At 46.7% G+C, this 14,173-nt stretch overlaps 1 protein-coding gene across 3 annotated transcripts in view; it reads right to left on the reverse strand.

The window, feature by feature from the left end:
* SERAC1 (serine active site containing 1) overlaps positions 1 to 14,173 on the reverse strand; it is an 898,347-nt gene that overhangs the window by 535,147 nt on the left and 349,027 nt on the right. For 2 of the 3 annotated variants that reach the window (XM_069607873.1, XM_069607874.1), the window contains exon 8: positions 2,393 to 2,521. The exons of the other annotated variant lie outside the window; for it this stretch is intronic. In XM_069607873.1, the coding sequence (XP_069463974.1) occupies positions 2,393 to 2,521 (129 nt within the window). The remainder of the gene's footprint in view (positions 1 to 2,392; positions 2,522 to 14,173) is intronic. 3 annotated transcript variants of the gene reach the window in all.

Here is a 14,173-nt window from a genome sequence, read left to right on the forward strand (position 1 = left end):
AGCTACTTCGTGCTAAATTTGTCTTTGCTCAGCCTCGCATGCTAAACAGACCCAGACTGCTACTACGACCTGCTACTTCTTGCTGACTTTGTTATCATCACGCCTCGTTCTACAAGCAGACTTGGACCACAAGATCTACCAGCTTACCAGTGACATTGGCCGTTCCTCTCAAGCACCTGAAGCCTTACCTCTAACCGAACCAGATACGTACCCCCTGTGTGTTGCCATAATTTCAGCGCAGGAACTCAAAGACTTCCACCCTCGCACTGGATTGACGTTAGGCATCCTTGTTCCGTCATGACAGGTGGTCCCTTGGGTCTAGAGACTATTGACCACTGCCGTATTAGGCGTCCTCGTGTCGTCGGGCAGGATTACTTGGGGCAATACACACTGGGTGCTGTATCTGGACAGATCCTCCAAACGTTCACAGGTGGTAAGTGTCTCTCTGTCTTTGTCTATAATAGCTTGTTACCCCTGGGTGGTTGTTTCATAGTTTCTTGTTATTCCTTAGGAATTCCTCCTGCCCATTCAGAGACAACCGACTTACAATTAGAGGGGGTATCCTGCTGCTACTCCACTGGGGGTCCTTGTCATGCTTATACAGGTTAGCTAATCTTCTACAGCCCTGGTATACGCAAGACACTTTCCCTGTATTCATTATTGATTACCTTTGTCTTCATTACTGTCTCCCGGTGTGGCTGGTGTCCTCATCTCTCAACCGACGTTTCCTGGGTCCAGCTGGTGTCCATCTCTCTCAACTAATAGATCTCTCTGCTTTCATTCAGATCGTGTGTTTTCATTCAGAGATTTACATTGGTGGGGAGACTTCTTCGCCTACACTACGGGGGTAAGATCTCTCGTCGACATCACAAGGCCATACCAGGTATCTGACACATGTCCAGCACTGTATAAAAGCTGTTGGTCTCCAAATGCCTTCTCAACTTCTGTCTAATGAACTGTGAAGTGACGTCTGGACAAGATTAACATACTATTGAACACAAGAGAAAAGCTACTTAATGCCCAGAACCAAGGCAAAATGGTCCATGCTAATTCTCTTTAACATTTTAGAACCCTGCAAAATCATCTTTCAACATCGTCAGCTGTCAGGTACTGGTCCCAAACTTTTATACATCTGTTCTACACAAATGCACCTATGAAATTAAGCTGGAATCATCACCCCAGAATGGCTTGCATCTCCTGGTGAGTACCGCATGAAACATCTCTTTATCTGATATTTATATGTCCACCTAGCTCACATCCTCAAAGCACCCACACCACTGACTACCATATGTACTCTGATGATACCCAGAACAATCTCAAACTGAGTGTGGGATCTGGGGATCATCACCAAGTGCCAATCATCTAGAAAAACCAGTCACAAAATTGATGAAAATTAGCTGCTTCTCTTATCATGGGCAGAAAACCAACATTCATATCCTTGTGCCAGTAGACAAATCACCTATCTCATTCTTTTAGCTTAGTTTACACCATATTCATCCCATCAGCAGTCACAAAGTTCCTATACTGACACCGAGCTAAAGAATGTTGAAACTATAAGACTCTTTGCTTAGTCCATAAGGCCTTTCATGTTCGGTCTATAACTATCAGTCTACAACATCTTCCATTTATCTAGATGTTAAACATCTCCAAGCTGTAATTAATTTCCACCTGCCAGACTATGTTCACACCTATAATAATTTAAAAAATCTATGTGATTTGGGGATAAGCTCACATGTAAAGACTTCTGACCTCTTGTATATCTTTTGTCCACCCCAAGAACTTGAGGACAGCTTCTATAGACCCCCCAAAAGTGTACATTCCTTAACATACTTGCCATGTCTAATGTCTTTAATGCTCCCACTTCACAATATGTCATACTGTTGTTGTCAGATATAAAAAAACAATGGGAAAGCAGGAGCTGGTGCATGCATCACGTATGCATCATACTTGATTGCTGTTGCATGCATACAGTAACATTCCTTAGAGATCGAGAATGCTTTTTCCCTCTAAACTTTCCATATGGATTACATGTTGTGTAGTTAGGAGTACAAGTTGTCCAGGCAATAATTTGCTCACATTTTTCGACCATAAACAAACTCAAATAATTCAAAGAATTGTACAGACAAACAACTTTTAAAAGTAATACAACTAATTGTTACTTGCTGTATGAATTCTTTAGAAAGAGAAGACGTAGGCACTGATGATTGTCTATTTATTTTCACACATACATATCAATATTCCAACGTGCCAAAAACCAAACCAAAATACAGGAGGTTATTGCATACTATGGCCTACTCACACAGCAGGGTGTTTCATAAATGCCATATTGCTACCAATATAATGTTTCTCTGTACATGACTCCACCTGGAATGCTTTCAGAAAACCTACTTACCCTTTGTGCTGCTAGGGACTGGCTGCTCTCTCTCAAAGCCAAGGATGTAAAATACTGAACACATTTGTCCAGCTCAGTCTGTGGCAATGATGACAACAAATGATGGAGTTCATCTTCTGTAGAATATTCCTATAACAAACACAGAGACGTTATCAAATATGCAGTTTATGAAAAAAGTACATTCATGGTGATGCAGGTTCTCTTAGTCCTTGCTCTCCCTCCTTCACAACTGATTGGGAACTGATTGGGAACGCCTGCAATCGCAAGTCGGAAAAAGCTGTCCCAAAAAGATAACTGCCCTTATAAAAACTTTAACACGATGGGACTATGTTGCATGTGTGCGTTCCTCTGTGTGCCAGTCTCCCCCTTCACCCCTACGTCACCAACCGCCCACACCCAGTTTGTTTCGTTTTTTCTGGTTTAGCCTAGTGGGTATAAGGTAATATTATCCACACCAATAATATCACCATATATATGGTCGTGGGGTAAGGCCATAGGCGATATTATTAGTGGGGATAATTTATGGGGTTATTCGGACCGGGGGTTGCTGGGGTGTACCCCGGTCCATTAAAAAAAATTGTAGGGGATGCGGGGGTGTCCCCCGAAGGTTCCATTGCTTAATATCACCGCATAAATATGGCAATATATTTGTATGCCGATATTTTTGCGGGGATATTAACACATGGAACCGCTTAGTTGTAGTTGTGTTTGAGTATATACATTTACTGGGGATGCCTTGGTGGGTGTTGTGAAGGAGGAAGAGCAAGGACCAAGAGAACCTGGATCACCATGAAGGTAATATTTTCATTTCTCTGTCGTCCTCCTCTCCCTCCTTCCCATCTGGTTGGGACCAGACTAAAAAGCTTCAATAATAGTTAAGGTGGAGGAGATGGTATATACGTAATTCAAGCAAATAAACTGCAAATCACCTCTTGGCCAAACTTAGCATCTTTCCTGGAAGATGCATCCAAAGCGTAATTTATTTAGTGCATTTTATTGTGCGTTTGTAAGGCGCTTTACACAGCAGAATTGTGTTTCAAAGTGCCACAAGGCTAATGGGAAGGGAACAGAGAAAGTAAACAATGGCAAAGTTAGTAAATACACAGTTGTGGTCCTACTAGGCCTTGTGCCATTCGGATGTGCAGTGCATCAAGGAGAAGTGCAGGGGAGGGGGATCGAAGGGGGTGCAGAGGAGTGGACAAGTGCTGGAGGAGGGCCCGGGAGGGAATTGCTAGGGGAAGTCCAGGAGGAGAACCTCAGGCTCAGTGTTAGTACAGGTGACTCTCAAGGGTGGGAAGTGGAGCCGCAAGGAGGGGTCTGCAAGGGCAGTGCAGTGGGGGAAGAGGGGTGGTATGGACTGGGAAGAAGTGCCTGGGATCCTGTGAGCTTCATGAGGATCAGGCCACCGGTCACAGCAACAGTGGGGAGATTAGCAGGGAAGTGAAAGAGGGAAAGAGGTACAGAAGAGCAAGTGGAGTAGCTCAAGTAGCAACCCTGCAAATGTCTGCAATGGGGCTGTGCCTACTGAAGGCAACTGATGCTGCCTCGGCTCTTGGGAGAGGGGCTGAAGTATCTGCAGAGCACAAAGCCCACTCACATTATAAGCCTTTGCAATGTGAGACAATCTACCTGGCAATAAAGCTTTTGCAGCTTTATTCCCAGGAGAGTGGCCACCATAAGTGACAAAAGTTGCTCAGTTTTTCTGAACGGTTTGGTTCTTTCTAAATAAAAGTTTAGAGCCTGTGACACGTCCATATTAAGTAAGGTCTCTTCGGTCGGTGAAGAATGTGGTCTGGGATGAAAGACCGGGAGGGCATTTTTTTGATTTAGATGAAATTCAGAAACTACTTTAGTTAAAAAGGAGGACACTGTACAAAGGACTACCTTATCCCTAGGAAATAAACAGGTAAGGTTCTGTTGAGGACAAAGCCTGAAGCTCTCCTACTCTCCTTGATGAAGTAATGGTTACTAAAAAAGTAATGTCCCATGTTAAGAGACCCAAAAATCGCAAGGAGCCATAGGTTCAAAAGGTGTATCCATTAATGCAGACAGAACCAAATTTCAATCTCAATGAGGTGGAGGATCGCAAATAGGTGGATGCAAACGAAGGAGGCCTTCAAAATGCCTCCGAATTGCCTCGTTGGATAAAGAAAAAGAATGTTGTTCTCTGTTCAAATTAGCGCCTTTTGCAGATAAATAATGTTTGCAAGTGTCAACCTTGACTCCTGTTGATACCAGAAACGACATAAAATACATTACATCGTCTATCGATGCTTTCAAAGGATTTAAATTGCGATCCAAAGTCCAATGGCAAAAAAGTAACCATTTGCTCTGGTATTGCTTGTCTCTGGATGCCTTCATGGAAGCGATCATAACCCTTAGATTCTGTTCAGATAAATGTAAATGCGCAGAGGTCAGAGCTTCAGAAACCAAGCCTTCAAGTTCAGTAATTGAGAGGAGGGGTGAAGCACCTGCACCTTATGCTGAGTCAGAAGATCTTCCGAAATCAGTAGTTACATATTCACTGACCCTGCAAGATCCAGAAGATCTGGAAACCAAATCTGACGTGGTCAGAACGGGGCTATGTCTATTGTTACGTTCTGAGTTGTTTTGAACTTCATAAATGTCTTGTGTATCAGGGGAAGTGGAGGAAACACGTAAAGCCTCTTGTTTGACCAGTTCAGCTGTAGGGAGTCCCCCAAAGAGCGATGTCCATGACCCTCCCGCGATGCAAAAAAAGGCCATTGCACTGGGGTTGGAAATATGTCTACTGCCGGTCGACCCTACTTCTAGAAAAGTGTTTTCACCTCTGATATTTTCAGTTCCCATTCGTGGATTCCACTCTGCTCAGTTTGTTTGGCAAGACATTCTTCTTTCCCTCTAGATGGGACGCTATATGAAAATGTGGTTTTCCCAGGGCCAATACCATAATTTCTCTGCAAGAACAAACAGAGTGCGGGAGTGTATTCCCTCTTGTTCCTTCACAAAGAATATTGCAGTGGTATTGTGCGTAAGAATCTTTACCACCTTTCCCTGAACAGAGGGAAGGAATGACCTCAGGGCATATAAAATTGCTCTAAACTTCAAAACGTGTATGTGGTTTCTTTTTTCCTGTTTTGAACAAAGACCATGTGTTGTCAATTCCTGACAATGAGCTCCCCCAACCTGTATTCCGATGAGTCCGTTGTTAACACAATTTGATGATGTGGGGTTTGAAACGGATATCTGATCAACAGATTTTCCGATTTGTTCCACCATGACAGGACTTCTTGAATGTGGCTCGATACTGGAACCTCCATGGTCTGAGGCTCCGACAGTTGATTCCAGTGTCTGGTAAAATGCCACTGAATGGTTCTTATCTGAAGTCTCGCTAAGGGTACTAGATGGATGCAAGATGCCATCAGCCACAAGGGCCTTTGGTACCACCAGTCCGACAAAAACTGATGTGTCATGTAAATGGCAATTACTTGATGAACTGCTGAGACCCCAACTAGAGGGTGAAAAGCCTTTTTTAGAGTACCAGCTATTACTGCTCCAATGAACTGAATCCTTTGAGCATTTATCAACAAGGCTAGTTTGTGCAACGTGTCGCATGTAAGCTGCATCTTAAACAACCCCCGACCTGTTTCTTTTTTCTGGATCCAATTCTATCGCCCCAGAGAGAGAAGACTTTTAATCTCTTTGAGAAGCTCCGGAGATGATTTATGGAGCTTTGGTGGGGACGATGGAACGGCTAGAGAGTAACCTTGGCAAATGATGGTCAATACCCAATTATCTTGCGGATGTTCTCACATCAATGTAGGAAATTCGCAATCCTTCCTGCTGTATGCTGATGTATGCTCCTTGATACAGATTGGAGCAGATGAATTGTACATCCCTGGATGGAAGTCAAACAACAAGGGGTTGACCCCTCACTATGCCTTTGGCCTGCATCTCCTCTTAGTAGAGGTGGAACCATTATCAGCTTGAGAATGCAGCTTAATGGTTTGATGGTACGGTTATTTCCCCGAGATGTAACAGAGATTTCACCACTGTAACACTCGCTTTGCATTTTTAAAGAACTTCCGTCAGTTGACCGATCAAATAATGTTTTACTACCAAATGAAAAGTCTAACACTTTGCCTTGAATATCCCGATGCAAGGAAGTATGATAAATATGCATGTCTATGCACTGTGCTTGTTACAGCACTTGCTGTAGTGTCTGTTAGATATTTGACCACCTGCAGTTGTATTGCAGCCTCTCTACCTTCTGATACCCAGAAGGAAAACTCTTCTGCAGCTTCCTGTGGGAGCAATTATGTAAAACGATCCAGGTTTTCCCAATTCAAGATATTAAAACGGGCTAAAACCAAAGCCGTATTGACCTGCCGAGTTGTAGCAAAGCACTTGTATAAGACTTATTACCTTGTGCCACACAGGCCTTAGTATTAGTATCCATCACTGAAGTAGGAGAAGGTGCAGGATATTTACCCTTAGAACCTAAAACTGCAGAGACCACAGAAAACTGTGCAGGTAGATTTCCCATCAGAACAAAGGGTTACCCTTTAGGGACCTTGTACTTAGCATCCAAAGCTTTGCACCCATGAGGATCAGAATGTGATTTACCCTAATGACTTAAAGCCTGTCCCATGACAAACAGTTCCATAGGAAATGGAGAGTTGTGGTGTGTTGAGAAGGCAGTTTCCCAAAAATCACTGCAGTCTGAGTTTTCTTTTGGCACATTCTCTAAGGTCTGCATGGCTTAGCCACTATGTCATATAAATGTTTTATAGGAGGAACATATGAGTTGCTTGCTATCATCGGATTCTGAATCTGTGTCTCTCGACATCTTCTGTTTCTTGTTAGGCGGAGCAGCACCCTCTCATTCAACTGTAACTGGTGTTGGCAATGGAGTTGGCACCCTGGGATCCGCTCCTTGAGGAGGTTCAGGAGACCCCATTTTATCCTTAATACGTTGGGCTAAGACTTCCAGAAAAGGTTTAGACAACATAGTCTCCAGGACTGTATTAGTAATGTCTTTAGCCATATCTGATGGTTCACCTTGGATATCTTCTAGTCTCAAAGGAGAAGTAGAAGAATCAATCCTGGATGATTGTTGAGCAGGATTGTAAATGTTGAACACAACAAGTCTGTGTACCTGTATATTGGTCAACACCAATTGTGGAGCCGATTCCGTAGGTTCTGCCAAAAACTCCTCAGTCTCAGGAGAAAATTGGGTAAAAATTTCTGAACCTTAGACCTCAATGGAGTGCCAAAAAGTATGTCAAGTGAAGTATTTTGATTAATCAAAGCACTCCGAATACGAAATGAGCCTAACATGATCAATCTGACCTTTAAGTAACGATCCAGCTATGGTGCATTGTCCTTAGAAGATTTCCTTCTTTTGTGCCTCTTTAAAGAAGCCGGTACTGAACTTGTTACCGACCAAGAATGTTTATGCCTCTTATGATAGCTTTTCTCGTCTTTCTTCTGTAATCGCACTGGGGATTTCCCCTAAACGTTCCTGTGAAGGTCCTGAAACTGGGGTGGCGGTCTTCACCTAGGTACTGAGGGCTGGTGCCGAAACACATACCCCACCTGCAGGCACGATCTCCCACTTACCAATGTCAGCCTCCTTCCTGGTCCTGACAAAGCATTCAGTCGCCTTTGCTACCGGTCCCAGCTGACATGGAAAGAAGACGTCTAAGCAGAGAGCTTGGGTGAATTCCACAACAGAAGACACATGAACTCACTCGGTGATAGATCCCCAGGCATTGGACACAGGCATGATGAGGGTCGGCTGCTGAGAACTGTTTCCTGCTACGGATGTATTGCTTGAATCCCGTAGTAAACGGCATGAGTCAGAGGGCGGCACCACAATGAAATAAAAAGACAAAATACACCAATCCAAACGAAAAAATTGAGTGGACTATATGATGAATCAGAGGTATTCATCCCAAAAACCCTCACCTGAACCCCTTCTTGTTTGGACAGGAAAAGGCAACCGCTATCTGATCCTGACCCTGGGGGTGGTATTATGCAGGAGGAGCACTTGGGAGGAAACCCGTGACAGGAGAAATGGGAGAACCCTCTGAACAATTTCCCTAATGATCATACAGTCTTAATGGCTTATTGTAAAATTGATGATTCTGATCTTAAAACAAATAAGACCATTAAGGCAAGTCTGATAATGTCCTTAGTACTGAGACGAAGAAGAGGGGTCCAGAGTTACCAAATTGTAATGAGTGGTCTAGTTGTTCTAATGACCCACACCTGAGCAGGACAGCGCAAGCAGTGGCAGAGTGGCTGGAGCTGTGAAACGCTGAGGGAGTACTGACACACGAAGAAGCAGAACCAGTGAGTCAAAAGGAGACCCCAGGACATACCGGTGAGTTGGCCGTATGCAGGTGACCATGGGGCGATCTGAAGGATACCGCTTTGTAATTATACACAGGTTTAATACCGGACATTTGAATTAAAGCAAACTGGGCGCAACTCTATTGAGTGATGTAAAATAGGGCAATATTGTAACCCATATAGTCAAATCCAAAAATGGACAATAATAAAGCAAATGGAATACAACTTTCCTAAAGCGAGATATCCATTAAGGGGACATTTAACCTGCATTGCCAAAGCCAAAGAAAGCTGAAAGTAACGCAAAGGCAATTTGAATATAACAGTCCGAGAACAAGATACCCCGTGGGAGAAAGGCGTAAACCACATTGCCAGCAGTCAATAAGTTGTGTAAATAGAAATCAGAGTCTGCAGGAGAAAGGTCTTCCATGTAAAAAGGATCAAGGGTAGAGAACTGTAACCTGCACTGCCTATGGCAAACAGATCAATGTGAGAAACATTTTCCTTTGGTGCATTATACTTGTGGAAGAAGCTGTAAGCCAATTGTGTTCAGAGTCAAAAGACTAACCCGAGAAGCAGTTGTTGGTTCAACTTTCCCTATTGAGTATTTAAGTGTGGAAAGTTTGGAACAAGCCTTACCAGAGAGTATAAGTTGTAGTAGTAGGAGTTTTTATCCTGGCAGGTGAGTAAACAAGGAAAGGGACAAATGGTAGTTAGTCCTGGCAGGCGAATGGACAAGGAAGAAGATAATTTGAAGAACTGTGAATGTGGTACAAGGTTGTGGTGGAATCATCCTAAGGTGTTGCTTATGAAGGAGAAATATGATGTGATAAAAAGTGATTGGTTTTCAGAGAAAAGAACATTTACTTTGACTTCTGACTTGATGTGTGAAGAGAGTCTTTTTAGTTTGCCAAGTAGAAGGTTGTGGAAACTTAACAATTGTCTTTAAGTGTGAAGAAACCCTTTGGAACTATAATAGTCACTTTGCTAAGTGAAGGACATGTTGAATGAAAATAAGTGTTTATTCTACTTGGAGTGTAACTTGGCTAGTGAAAAGAACTTTCCAGAAATGTAACTTTGGTTTGAAACATCCTGAATTGATCAAGGGGAAGGGGATCCAACCCTGGTCACAAGGAGTCCTGTTTAAAATCTTTATGTTTGAATTTAAATGTAATTTTGTGAAGTTTAAACGGCCAAATAATTTCTGTATGATTTTGTTGTATGTATTAGTGTGAGGGACAGATTCTTTTGGTCATTAGGTCATTTTCCTTTAACCTTTGTTTGTCATGTAGGGAAATCCTTGTTAGGCTAGGGAAAGATAGGCGTTTGTCTCACCCCTTATCATTTAATAAAATGGTGACTTGTGAGAAAACTATACCTATGTGTCCGTCTCGCATTTATGACCCCTCACAACAGCCAAAAAGTAACTCCCCTAAAAAGGGATGTCATGGAATTCAACAATTCCGACTAGCCCAGTAGGTGGAAAAAACAGAAATGGAGTGTGGGCGGTTGGTGACGTAGGGGTGAGCAGTGCAGGGGGGCTGGGGGGTGGGAGACATGGGTGGGGGCCTGATGGTGGGTGCCCCTGCACTGCTGGGGGGTGGGGGTGGTGGGAGACATGGGTGGGGGCCTGCTGCAGGTGCCCCACAGTGCTGGGGGGTGGGGGGTGAGACATGGGTGGGGGCCTGGTGGAGGGTGCCCCTGCACTGCTGGGGGGTGGGGGTGGTGGGAGACATGGGTGGGGGCCTGCTGGCAGGTGCCCCACAGTGCTGGGGGGTGGGGGTGGTGGGGAACATGAGTTGGACATGGGTGGGGGACTGCTGGCAGGTGCCCCACAGTGCTGGGGGGTGGGGGGTGGGAGACATGGGTGGGGGCCTGGTGGAGGGTGCCCCTGCACTGCTGGGGGGTGGGGGTGGTGGGAGACATGGGTGGGGGCCTGCTGGCAGGGGCCCACAGTGCTGGGGGGTTGGGGGTGCTGGGAGACATGGGTGGGGGCCTGGTGGTGGGTGCCCCTGCACTGCTGGGGGGCGGGGGTGCTGGGAGACATGGGTGGGGACCTGGTGGAGGGTGCCCCTGCACTGCTGGGGGGTGGGGGTGGTGGGAGACATGGGTGGGGGCCTGGTGGAGGGTGACCCTCACTGCTAGGGGTCGGGGGTGGTGGGGAACATGAGTTGGAAATGGGTGGAGGCCTGCTGGCAGGTGCCCCACAGTGCTGGGGGGTGGGGGTGGTGGGAGACATGAGTTGGACATGGGTGGGGGCCTGGTGGAGGGTGCCCCTGGTGGCGCAGGGGGACATGCATTGGTGGGCAGTAGTGCAAGTGGATATGTGGGTTGGCTGGGGGGCATGGCCATGGTGGATGGGGTGCCTGCAGGACATGTGCAGGGTAGGCCCCTGTGGTGTGAGCCACCTGCAGGGGCCGTGGAGGGTGTAGAGGGAACACCTGGGAGGACCCACACGTGCAATTCACGTGTGGTGCCCCCCGCGCACCCCTGTAATACACGAACCCTGATGAGATTGCGTGTGGAACTTCCCGCGCACCCCTGTAATACACGTACCCTGATGGAATTGCGTGTGGAACTTCCCGCGCACCCCTGGAATACACGTACCCTGCTGATGTTGCGTGTGATACTTCCCCCGCACCCCAAAATACACGTACCCTGATGAGATCGCGTGTGTAACTTCCCGCGCACCCCCGAAATACACGTACCCTGATGAGATCGCGTGTGTAACTTCCCGCGCACCCCCGAAATACACGTACCCCGCTCAATCGCGTGTGTAACTTCCCGAGCACCCCCGAAATACACGTACCCCGCTCAAGCGCGTGTGTAACTTCCCGCGCACCCCCAAAATACACGTACCCCGCTCATTTGCGTGTGTAACTTCCCGCGCACCCCCGAAATACACGTACCCCGCTCAATCGCGTGTGTAACTTCCCGCGCACCCCCGAAATACACGTACCCCGCTCAATCGCGTGTGTAACTTCCCGCGCGCCCCCGAAATACACGTACCCCGCTCAATTGCGTGTGTAACTTCCCGCGCACCCCCGCAATACACGTGCCCCGTTCGCACAGGCCCAATTGCTGTATGTTGCCACTTTTGTAATGCGCAGGGACTCTACCGCCCGCCTTCGTGTGGCGGACATGTTTCAGCTTGTGCGTGTCTTTGGCTGTGCGTGGCTTTGCCCTATTCGATTCCATGAATACGTGTGGTTCGAGTGCATGTGGGCGTTCCGTCTGCTTCCCTGCAGTACATCCCCCAGTTACGCCCTTATTTTCGCACGTTGTTCCCCATTCCGCGCGTTACGCCCCGTGTCCCGCCCACTTTCTGGTGTATGCGCCGAGGTTGTGCTCTTTCACTGTGCGCGTCGCGCACGCCTTTCGGGATGTTGCAGTGACTTGTGCGCCATGCACAGGTTTGGCGCACATCCCGAGGTAAACACGCGCAGGGACTTACATGAATCGCACGCGTGCGCCTGTTTTTCGGCGCACGTTTGTTCCATGAATCGGCCCCCAAATGTCGTTCCCCTCCCACAGCGATGCCTATGATATCATATTGTTGTCTCAGGTATATTGCTAGGGGTTCCAGGGCCAATATATAGAGCATTGGGGACCATGGACATCCCTGTCTGGTGCCTCTGCAGAGTTGCCATCTTTCTGATATCACTGTTCCAGTTCCAACTCTGGCCAGCGGTTCACTATATAGCATCTTCGCCTACTGTATATATCCAGGCCCCATCCCATAGCCCGCCAGGGCCGCCAGCAGCCATGGCCACTTGACCGAGTCGAAGGCCTTTACTGCGTCCAAGGACACAATTGCCATTTCGCCCTCGTTCCCACTCCCAAACTCAATAACCCGTTGGAGTCGTCTATGATTATTAGTTATATTCCTGTGCGGGACACAGCCTGTCTGATCGGGGTGTATTAGTTTACCTATAACTCTCCTCAGTCTTTTTGCCAAAACAGCCGTCAATATCTTGCTGTCTTGGTTCAACATCGACAAAGGTCTGTAGGAACCACAGCTATGCCCAGGCTTGTTGGGTTTGGGAAGCGGTATTATGATCGCTTCTCTGAGTGACTCTGGCAGTCATCCCACCTCAAATGCTTCATTTAACATTTCTAACATTGGGGGGAGCACCTCTTCTTCATATACTTTATAAAATTCACTTGGGAGACCATCAGCCCCCGGGGTCTTACTAGTGGGCAGCTGCCTCACCACCTCTTCTAACTCCTTCAAAGTAATCGGTGCATCCAGCTCCTCTCTTTCCTCAGCGCTTATCTTGGGCAGTCCTATATCCTCCAGTGTTTCTGTTATCGTCGCATGACCACTTCCCGCCCTCATCCCCATATAGTAACCTATAATAATCTGCAAACTCCTGATTGACTCCCTCTTGGGTGTCAGCTACACTACCGTCTTCCCTCATCACTGTTCTAATCGTGGGTCTGGGGGTTTCGCTTTTGTATAACCATGCCAAGAGCCTCCCTGTTTTATCCCCTCCCGCATGCTGTCTCTCTATATATTTTTTATAGTTGAGGTTACACAGTCTTTCCCAGTGCCCCTCGCATTTATGCTGCAGTTTAAGTATCAGCACCATGGTTACTTCCTCCTTGCAATGCCTTTTCCAGTTCCCTTTCTGTTTCTTGTAGGTCAGCCAAGATCCCACCCTGCAGACCTTTAGATTTTGCAATCATCACAACCTTGAAGGCTTCCCATAATGTGCCCACCGAATCCACCCTACCAGTATTCAATTCAAAATAGTTTATAATCTACTCCTTCATATCATCCCTAAAAAAGGGATCCCGAGTGCCTCCGCTTTGAGGCGCCATGTCGGAATCCTTGCTCTCGGGGGGCAGTATTGCCATCCGAGGACCAGAGTCGAGTGGTCCGAAAGGACCCTCGCTTTATATTCCGCTTGCATAATCTCTGTTGTTACCTCTGATGTAGCAAAGACATAGTCCAGCCTCGTATGTAACTGCTGCGGGGCTGAATAATGCGAGTATTGCCTTTCTTAGGGGTGTCTCGTCCTCCACACATCTCCTAGACCAAAGTCATCCAGTAATGTCTGCAACACTTTGGCAGCTGGGGTGGGTCTATCAATCATCCCATCTGATCTATCTACCCTAGGGTTTAACACCAATTAAAGTCCCCTCCCCAGATCATCGCACTCCCCATACAAATGCTAAGGTTAGTACACAGTGTTCTGAAATATGCCGCTGTATTTTGATTCGGGGCGTACGTATTCACAATGCTTATCTCCCTATTCTCCACCAGTCCCCTCATTATGACCATCCTCCCATCCGTCTCCGCTACTTCCTGCAACAGTTGAAACGGGACATGCGGCGCCACCCCGATAAGCACTCCCCTTGCATAAGCAGAATATGACGAGCCCGCCACAACCCCTTTCCATTTCTTAGCCACCATCTCCATCTTTTCCCGTGTCAGGTGAGTTT

The sequence above is a fragment of the Ambystoma mexicanum genome, chromosome 4q (assembly GCF_040938575.1).
Source record: "Ambystoma mexicanum isolate Mex_15411 chromosome 4q, UKY_AmexF1_1, whole genome shotgun sequence".
NCBI classification, from domain to species: Eukaryota; Metazoa; Chordata; class Amphibia; order Caudata; family Ambystomatidae; genus Ambystoma; species Ambystoma mexicanum.